The sequence below is a fragment of the Anarrhichthys ocellatus genome, unplaced genomic scaffold, assembly GCF_004355925.1.
Source record: "Anarrhichthys ocellatus isolate YVR2014 unplaced genomic scaffold, GSC_Weel_1.0 scaffold868, whole genome shotgun sequence".
Classification (NCBI taxonomy): Eukaryota; Metazoa; Chordata; class Actinopteri; order Perciformes; family Anarhichadidae; genus Anarrhichthys; species Anarrhichthys ocellatus.
The window spans coordinates 6,960-16,933 of NW_022280842.1; the positions used below are offsets into that span (position 1 = coordinate 6,960).

The 9,974-nt window shown below is 42.8% G+C and overlaps 1 protein-coding gene across 1 annotated transcript; it reads right to left on the reverse strand.

The window, feature by feature from the left end:
- Positions 1 to 348: 348 nt before the first annotated feature.
- Positions 349 to 9,899, reverse strand: LOC116377078 (protein C12orf4 homolog). The gene is made up of 11 exons (XM_031838621.1): positions 9,525 to 9,899; positions 8,799 to 8,898; positions 8,475 to 8,599; positions 6,844 to 6,950; positions 6,541 to 6,738; positions 6,171 to 6,299; positions 5,401 to 5,469; positions 5,087 to 5,289; positions 3,569 to 3,626; positions 3,148 to 3,215; positions 349 to 2,013 (listed from the first exon to the last, which is right to left on the reverse strand). Exons 1-11 carry the CDS (start codon positions 9,737 to 9,739, stop codon positions 1,921 to 1,923), a joined length of 1,365 nt encoding a protein of 454 aa, XP_031694481.1. The 5' UTR covers positions 9,740 to 9,899; the 3' UTR covers positions 349 to 1,920.
- Between the last annotated feature and the right edge of the window lie 75 nt (positions 9,900 to 9,974).

A 9,974-nucleotide genomic window follows, 5' to 3' on the forward strand; every position in this document is an offset into this window, starting at 1 on the left:
GAGAGGAGGAAGAGTTGGAGCTGCATTCTCTTCCCAAGGAAACCCAACACTCCACGCCACTGAGACCAATTCCAAGAATGCCAAACACTCAGCAATACATATTCTCACAATTTTGTGGGTTCTCAGCATGGCAGCGTGACATAAACAGTGAAGCTATTCAATATCATAACTCTCTCAGGGCCACTGTCCTCCTTGTTTATCTGGAAAGGAGAGAAGGCAACTTGCTGTGATTGCTACACTCTCGACTCTTTTCATCTTCCTAATACCGCCGCCGAGCGTGGCTGTGGCAAACTTTCTGTCAAGCTGAATTGATTTCAGTCCGTCTGAAATGGCTTATAGGCCACCATTAGATGTAGGAGGAATGTAATTCCAATGAATGACATGGATTATTAACATCAGAGAGATTATGTGCCTGTGGATAACCCATCAACACGGAATAACACGCTGAACCAAACGCCACTAAGTGTATCACTGTTGGCAGCGGGGGAGAAAGAAACATCACCAGCCAAAATGTGAAAGTCTGTCATGAGCTTATGACGGCTTTCATGAAGAATTTCAAATCAAATCAGTGTAGTGAGCGATTCATTTTTTTATTCAAACATAAAAATGTAAACATATACAGTGAATATACAGATTACACATTTTATTAGGTTCAAGTGTTCAACACAATTCACAAACATCTACCACTGAGGCTGAGCTTTTCAGAGAGGTCCCTCCTGGCTCATCAGGACCGACATGGAAGTCACCGGGCTCTTTTAAACTTTATCTCTGTTACTAAGTGTGTAAGTGCCTGTGTGGTCACCCTGGTCACATCTTTGTCTTTAGGAACAGTGCCATCTGCTGTTACAGAGGTAGAAGGGAGGACCCCCCCCCCCCCCCCACCCCCACACACACACACACACACACACACAAACAGTGTGTGTGTGTGTGTGACGGATTCTCACTACAACTCACTGCAATGCAGCATAAAAAAGACACCTGCACGTTGCTCAACTCAGCAGCAACGACATTCGTCTTTGGGACTAGAAGAGCAAAGTTCTTGTCACTTGTCTCTGGAGAATCAGCTCCCAAATACCAGCCCCATACCCATTGGTAGACTGTGAAATCTCATATGATGGCTAAACTGTGTGATCATATATCAGGACTTCTTCCTGAACATTCAACAGATGGAATGTGACGGTGACAGGGACCTCATATTGTCTATCAAAGCTTTAAAAAAATGGATTTAAAGAGGCGATCTGGGACTTCTTTATAATCAACAGTCATTACATCCATCTGTATGGTAACACTACAAAAGTCACATATAGCGTGGTTGCTAATACAGTTAGGTCACACCTGTCCAATTGCCCCTATTATCCAGCTTCATCACTTTAGTAAACGCTTTCTTTTTCCTGCTCCGTCGATGGCATTTTCCCGCCGTACCAGCGAGTTAAAACAACTTCACCGACACACTGTTAATCCATCATGCAGCAGCTCGAACGTGTGGAAAGCTACAGATCACAGCTTTGAAGGAAAACTGGTATACTTGCAGCTGATGTCATGATGTCGTAAAACTCTGTCACCAGAACTGCACCCCGGGGGCCTGAAATGATAACTGCAGCAGCTGCTTTGGTGATGAGCCACAGAATCCAGTAAGAAGTATTTACAGCGTGTGTAGCTTTGGAAGGTGCAAAAATAACCAAATGCACACAAACGTCTCATGTCACATTTAAAATCTTGTTCTTTTGCACATCTTCTGTAAGTGCCACCGTGTTATGTTGACCCCATTTCAATGAATGGGGCCAATGTGCTACTAATTTTGTCAACAGTTCCTGACAAAAAAAAGGAAGAAGAATATAACATGTCTGTATAATTGTTAAAATAAATCAGTCTGTGTTAGTCGGAATGCCTCGAGGGGGCAACGTGGTGCATCCCTCTCCATCAGTGCTTTGAGGTGAGAGTTAGGGTGGAGGAGACGCGGAAGATCTGAGGCAGCATGTTGCTCAACTGGTAGAACATCTCCTCTGAGATACTCTGTCAACACAAGAAGAGACACACAAACACACAGCCAGGATTAGTGAGCAGCAAGGGACTGAGATTTGTGCAGCAATGTGACAAACAACACCTCTCGTACACATTATTAGTCCACACACTGTGACAATGGAAGGGAACCGACGACACCTTTTTCGAAACAAAAATACATCCCGACTGTTTGTCTATACAGCCAAGTGTTAACAGCCCCTGCGGTGGGCTTTTAGTTCAACATCACAGGGTCTAACCCTGAAGAAAGTCAAGATGCTGAAATGACGCGAGCTCCGGCAGCTGTGACTTCAAAGGGGGAGCATACCGCGTTAGCATCGCCACCCGTCAAATAAGAATGTTAAGTATTAATCTTTAAGCGCTGGCGCATCATTCATCCACACGCAAACACAGAGCGTATATATTTAGCCGCTGCGTCTCTTTGAGGCACAGAAAACAATGTTGTTTCAGAGCAGCTATTTTGAATGGTGTCTGAGCATGTAGCTGACAGGAAGCCAATGCAGTCGGGGAGTCCTTTGATGCCGCTGGTTTTATCATCTTAACCTGTCAGCGTGAGATTGTGCTATAAGCTCTGCTGCCTTCCTGACAAACCACAAAAATAAAAACCTATTAGGTATACAACATCCAGATGAGCCCAAAATAAAGTAACAGTTCGGCTTCGTCCAGCAATGAAGTCAGAACTACCTGAACAGAATGACGGCGAAGCTGAACCTGGATGGTTTTGTCCTCTTACTTCTACATAAGGTTAGATCTGGATATCCAAGTGAGTTCAAGATTACGCCCCGTGTTGGAAAACGACACATTAATGCCGTCGCATATCATGCAATTATATGGATGATCTCGCCCAGCGTTCTTTTATCACGGTAGTGCAAACACTGGTCAAGAGAACCTAAAGCTCTATAATCTGTGACTCATGGCGCGCTCTTCAAACAGTCGCTCTTCTAAGCTACGTACAGCCGGGCCAGGTGTGCCTTTTGTGACGTTGTGTACACGCGAGTCCTTGAGTACACATTTCTGTTGAATTAACAGAGATTTTGCTGGCAAGCAATTACTCCAAAGGATGACTGTGCGTCGGCCTCAGCTAAGAGTTGTGAGACCAAAAACATAAAAAGGTTAGTACATTCTCACCTTTGGCACTAGAAACTGGACTGTGCGTGATATTCCTCCATCCCACGAGGCCATCTCCATCATGAAGCCTGCAAATGAAAACAGGTTGACAGTAATTGACAGATCAAATATCTATTCGTCATGTTCAGTGTAGTCCAGGCACTGTTTTCTTATGCAGTTTTGTAATTACATGATTTTGTGCATCTAAGAGGAGTTCAGGAGAAAAAGGACTTTGCTCTTTGAGGAAAGACAAGAGCTCTTGTTTTAAAAAGCTGTAGACTTCGACTTGACAGATCTCTGCTATATTGCTTCACCAACACACGGCAGAATGGGGACCAATACAAGGTGCAATGCAACTTGTTTTAACAGTGCTGAAGTGTGCGGTAGCAGAAAAGCTCAAGAAAACAATTCATGAACTGAAAATGTTCAATTGTCATCCTACCTTTGACACATTTAAATACCAGCTCTGCTCTCTTTAGACACCACGGTATGGTCATCTCCTGCAGAGAGACGAGAGGAGAAATGAGAAGGGAAATACATTTTAAAAAGGCAGACAGACACCCATTCTATGTCAACAAACTGAATCCATGAAGATGAGGCAGGGAAGTCGTCGAGGCCCATGTTTATACCCGTGTGTACGGCGTCACCCACTAAACGGTTTGCCCTCGAGATAAACAGCACAGACTTGAGCAACAGGTATCTGACGCATCAACAATAGGACAGTACACCGACGCCGGTGTCAGTGATGAGCTGGCTGTTGACGTTCGCAGGAGCTTTAAAAAACAAAAGGCAGGTGTGGTCTTTGCCAAGCAATTGAGGCAAGTAAATGCATCTCCAACAACCAAAGAAATGAATATAACAGTTGTCAAATTGTCACCGTCTGTCAACCAATTCGGAGTGCCAGTTTCCAGAGTTTTCAATTCTCCTCTCTGCAAACATTTAAACGTGTATGATAGGTTAACTAAGCAATAGCTTCAATATTCCTTTAAGTCTTAAATTTAAAAAATAAATAAGTACAAGAGGCACAGCCCTGTTTTATTTTTGCAGTCTAGTCTACAGTTCTTCTAGAGTCCATAGTTTTGTCTAGAATCTAGACAAGACTATGGTGTTTTCAATGCCAAAACACAAGAACAGGCTTGTACAAACAGGTAAGACATCTCCACTAAATGTCAAACAAGACTGAAAGGAAGATTACAGATGGAATGTTTTGATGTGGAACCAGAAGCTATTAATTAAAGTTCCTCTGGTTCCCAGTGCTTTGAAGGTTAGAAACATTTGGTTACGTAAACAAAGACTCTTGATGAGAAGGAAAGAAATTGAATGTTGTGGCATGAGTGCAATGCAGACAGAGGCTTGATTCTCAGTTTATTATACTTCAATCTTTATTCAGTTGATGAACGAGGAAGGATAATTATGCTCTGCCATGAATTTCCAGGAGATTTTCCGGTAACGATTTTTCCAAATTCCAGATTCAAAAGAAAAATCCTCCTTATTGTGCCGGGATCTTTGGCTGAACTCGGCTTGATTTCACAGTGTCATCAGTCACTGAAAGCTTTCTCTGTTCCTCTCCCCTGCAGTGTGAGAGCACAGAGAGTGCTGCTGTACACACTGTACACTCTGAGCTACTAAGTAAACAGAAGAGTTCACGACTCTCTACTTTGCCCTCCCGGTTTTGAACCTGGGAAACGTTAAGTCGTAGGCTGAATTCACAGGCTAGTGCCCGACAAGCCAGACCACAGCTGAGGATGCAGTGCTTAAACAAGCGGCGGCCGAATGAAAAGGGACGAAAATGGGACTGTGCCATCAGTAATGGCCACAGAAAACACAGGGGTAAACATGGGTTGAATTATTCTTTGGGGTATCACATTATGACATTATTATAATCCTTATGAAGCGCGTGTGTGGAGAAAGAACATCCTCCATACAAACAAGCACTCACCGTGCTCTCAGCCACTCTTACCTCCGACATGTCGTGGACCAGCAGCAGCGGGACCGTGATGGTGGTGACGTCGTGCGTGCAGCAGACCTTCAGGATGTTTCTCAAGCCCATAATGGCCGGGTCCCGGGCCGTGATGTTCCCTGAACGCACGTTGTCGTCCACACACAGGTGGAAGACCACATGGACCTCCGACAGGTTGGAGTGCCGCGAGATGTAGAACTCACCTTGAGGGAGACGCAGCAGGTATGGTATGTGGTATGCAGAACGTGTGGATTTTGGATTAAATCAAAGAAGCAGTGATTCTCTGCTCTCTCAATCTGAACGATATCCATTACCTGGTAAGATGTTGGATGGATTTCTTTCAACATTTTTGCTCTTATCGTCACCTCCGTTCCTTGGAATCTCTGTCAGGATAAACGTTGAAAAACACAACGAAAATCAGTACACTGAAAAAAAAGTCTGTCAATTTATCTCATAAGGACACTTGATGGCAATGGCGGCTGAACCTTTCCTTGAGAAAGAATGTTTCTATATACAGCTCTACTCCACCAACCACTCAACGTATGCTGTGATAAGGATCTGGACACGGCTTTCTGTAAAGTGTCTTCTACTCCCTGACTATTTAATCCCCCCCCACTCATACTGCCGGCATGTCGCCGACATGCTCCAACTCTGTGAAACTGTTTGCAGAGTCAAGTTCTGTAGTGCAAGACTGTTACAGGCATTCATATAGATACACGCCCCTTCCATTCACTCTTTTAAAGACAGCTTGAACTCTAGAGATGAAGGTGCTCCTTCGTGTCTTGCTAAACATCAAACCAGGTAATTTAGAGATTAACTTCAGCTTCAGTATATTCAGTATGTTGAGATGAATTTAGCCAAAACAAACAGCTCTTAAGATGGTACAACCACTTGCATCTGTGAGTCTCTTTGTCCCTGCTAAACAAGGCCATGATCAACAATATTAGTTAAGCCTTGTGTAATGCATCGCTGGCTGAAGAAAGAATTATCAATTACCTTCACCGGTCTGGCATTACTGTTTCTAATCCTCTTTAAATGTTCTGTCTGTATCATAGATGTTGTGGAGCAACCAAAAAAACCAAACCCGGCTGCTCTTTCTGCTTGCTGGTCCGCTGGGCTCTGGCGTAGAGCAACACCTGCTGCACCTCGTCCAGCTGCGCCTCCAGACAGGGAAAGTGGAAGTCCGTACACTCCTTGTCGACAGTTGCAAAGTCTGGGGGGGTCAACACAGAACAGGCCAGGGATGAAATGATGCATGAAGTTAAAGTTAATACTTAGCCAGAGCGTATCGCTGTTATTATACCTCCATGCTGTACTCGGACTCTAAAAACAAATGAAAAAAGTGAATGGAGTACCTGGTCTTTAAGACAAATCATTTAAAGATGACTTTCACTCCACTTTAAACACTTTAAAGTGTTATTTACTGTAAAAACAAAGCGAGAAAACAAAATGACCTCTCTTGATGCCACTGTAGGAGTTGACCCTGTTGTCGACCAACAACACCAGACCGCAGAGCGAGGAGGAGTAGAGCGAGAGGGCCGTCTGCAGCCGCCTCAGCTTCGCTCCACCACTGCTGTGCCGCCGGTGCTTACAGAAGTCCAGCACATCTGCCCGGACCAGCCGCAGGTTGTGCATTGTCTTCAGTTGTGCTCCTGATCAGAAGACGATTATACGCATTGTACTGTAGCTCACATCAATACTGCTGTCACAAAAAACCAGTGTACAAAGATTTGGAGAGCATGTTAGAAGTGAAGCACCTAAATGTATCGTAAAACTCTCCTCCAGCTGAGGCTGCTCCTCAAACATCCTGGCTCCAGAATCGTCCAGCTCCGACAGCTGGCTGGGCTGCACCTTGATCTCCTCGCTGGAAATCAATGGTACAAAGAAATCAATTAAAACTGCAGATATTACATTTTAATATTTACTAAGATTATTTTTATACTGAAAAAGTACAGTATTCAAAAGATAAGACCAGTTTCACATTTATTTTTGGTTATTTAAAAGCAAGAAATAATGTAAACAATATGCAAATCTCAGTTCTAAGGATTTAACTTTTGGTTTCAGCACTTCATCTACAAACATTAAGAAACAATATCAAGCAAATCAAAATTGCAACCCAAATTTCTTTACGGGACCGTAGCTCTAAAAATGCATATTTACAAAGTGTTCGAAAGTGCTGATGTAGAAGTTTTAAGTTCCACCAACACATAACACGATAATGATATTCATCATTCAGAAATAAACTGATGCAGGGTCAGCACATTGTGTGAGCAGCTCTTAGCATACAGTTCCTGGTGGTATCTGCAGACAGTGCATCCAGAAAGTATTCACAGCGCTTCACGTTTTCCACATCTTGTTATGTTACAGCCGTATTCCAAAATGGATTAAATTCATTTTTTTCCCTCAAAAATTCTACACACAATACCCCATAATGAGAAAGTGAAAAAAGTTTGTTTAAAATGTAACATAACAAGATGTGGAAAACGTGAAGCGCTGTGAATACTTTCCGGATGCACTGTATATTAGATATTCCATCAAAACACAGGGGGAGTGTAGGACCTGAATTTAAACCACCACTCACTCTGCGGGACTACATTACTGTTAACCACTGTTAGATGGTTTTTTTCCACTTCTCATCTCACGATGCCAGTCATACTGATGCTTTAAAGCTCAGCATCAGTCAAACTTAGATGAGTTTTTGACCTCTTGTAATCACTTCAACTTCTATGTAAATGAGGTCTGTACTTCAAAAGGGCCAGCAGACATGTCATGGATTATATAGTGCAGCAGTTAAGATCCTGTTAGTTAAGTGTCAGTTTGACCTCTAGTCAGGATTTAGTGAGACTTTTACAGTAGCACAATCCACACAGGGGATATTCAAACCATTTTGTTTTGTCAGTTTAATGCAGTTTTAACAAGTTCCTATGATCCTTTAGATCCCTCTTTTAATCTAAATCACCGTATTTTATCAATGTAAGTTTTAAGGGTTGATATTGACTCTACTTCCATGCTAAATCCCCATACATATAAACTTAAACCCACCGATCAGTGAACAAAGACCATGAAGTGCCGTTCTGTCGCTGCCTTTTGACAATGCTATACTCCCAGATGCCACGTCAGCACATTGCAGACATCCGTCAGCACTGCAGCTTTTCTTTTTCGAACAAGAGGAAGGAACTGTTCATCGTCTTGGATCAACTATTGCTTTTACCCCAAGATTTGAAGGAGGACGATCAGAACTGAAAGAGCCCGTTAAGCTGCATACGAGTGTAAAGTAAGCCTACCAATATCAGCTGTCCACACACACACAGAACATGCTTCAGTTTTCATGCAAATCCAACATGTTAACAGAGTCTGTTGTTTGATACACACACACACACACACTCACTTAATTTGGCTGCTGTTGTTGGATTTCTGCAGGTCCTGGTGCAGACTGATGACCCACTGCTGATACTCGTGCTTTTGAATGCCAGTAACTTGCTTCAGCTCACTGGCCCACTTGGTCTCCAACACCTGCTCAAAGAAGACAAACACTTAGGAACTTCAATATGACAACAACATGTTTTGACTGAGATGGCGAGAGCAAATCTGAATTTATAAATGGAGAATTCCCAAACTGAATCCCCTGAAATGTCTGTGGTAAAATGATAACTTGGGATCAAGGTGCCCCTGCTGTTAACACTGCTGCAGAGCACCCCGACTTTGTTTTTACCTGCTGTGCATCAAAGTGTTGAGAGGCAACTGCATTTACATCATGGTCATTCAAAGTATTTCCCAGCTCATGCATCACTTTGTCCATTTCAGCGGCTTGCCTGTCAGACAGAAACAAAATATTCAGTGATTTTATTAGACTGATGGGGAAATACATCCTCATCTACAGAGCCTTGCAAAGGTATTCACCTGCTTGGTGTTGTCCCTATCTTGCTGCATTACAACCTTGAATTGAAATGGATTTATATTGGGATTTTATGTAATGGACTTACACAAAATGGTCAAAATTGGTGAAGTAAAATGAAAACACAAAAAAAACATGTGCATTTGTATATGTATTCACTCCCTTTGCTGTGAAGCTTTTGCATTTGCTGTGTGAAAGCAAAACAGATGTGGACTCAAAAGATAAAACTACAATTAAATCAATCTGATGATCATGAACAGATTGATATTCCGATCCCTAAAGGCGAAATAAATTCAAAAAACATCTGTTAACTACAGGTGCATGTATGCGCGTCAACACAAAAGGACTGAAACAGATGCATCTTGGGCGAACGTCGTCCTACTTCGTCTATTTTAGCAGATCCCAAATAAAAACTAAAATAAGTGAAACGTAGAAACATACCATCCCCCTAAAAGGATCAATGTGCACATGAACCAGACAACCGAACGAGCGAGAGCGCGCTAAGAATACAGAAGGTGAGTGGAGCTTTAGAAAAATACCAACCTCTCCTGTAGCTTCTTAAGCTCCATGTCTCTCTCACTGATGAGCTCGGAGATGCTCACAAAGTAGTTGTGCTCCAGGTTGAGAAGGGTATCGGAGGCCGGCGAGTGGATCAGCTCATGGTAAACATCGGCAAAGTCCTCGTCCCAGCTGGGCTCTTCGGGCCGAGCATGCTCCAGCGTAGTCTGAAACCGTGAGAGGAGAAAGAAAATGAGCATTCAAAAAAACAAATCTGTCATTGTGGGTAATGATCTGCTGCACAAGAGGAGAATTAAGAGTGGCCAGTGAGAGGCTGATATTCAGTAGAAAGTGTTAAAAATTACATTTTCTGTGAACACAGGAAGACAAAAGAGGAAGAGGATGAAATGTCAACACATTTTGAATGAATGTTTTGCTCACCTCCATAAAAAAAAAGGCAGTTCCATGCCCAACTAATCCATAATTAGTAAAGCA

Bases quoted from the DNA above. Each gene is read 5' to 3' on its own strand.
- LOC116377078 (XM_031838621.1), bottom strand. From the start codon at position 9,739: ATGCTCATTTTCTTTCTCCTCTCACGGTTTCAGACTACGCTGGAGCAT. The intron at 8,899-9,524 runs GTTGGTATTTTT...TCTGTCTGACAG, and splicing joins CTTAAGAAGCTACAGGAGAG to GCAAGCCGCTGAAATGGACA. The intron at 2,014-3,147 runs GTGAGAATGTAC...TTGTGTTGACAG, and splicing joins TCCAGTTTCTAGTGCCAAAG to AGTATCTCAGAGGAGATGTT.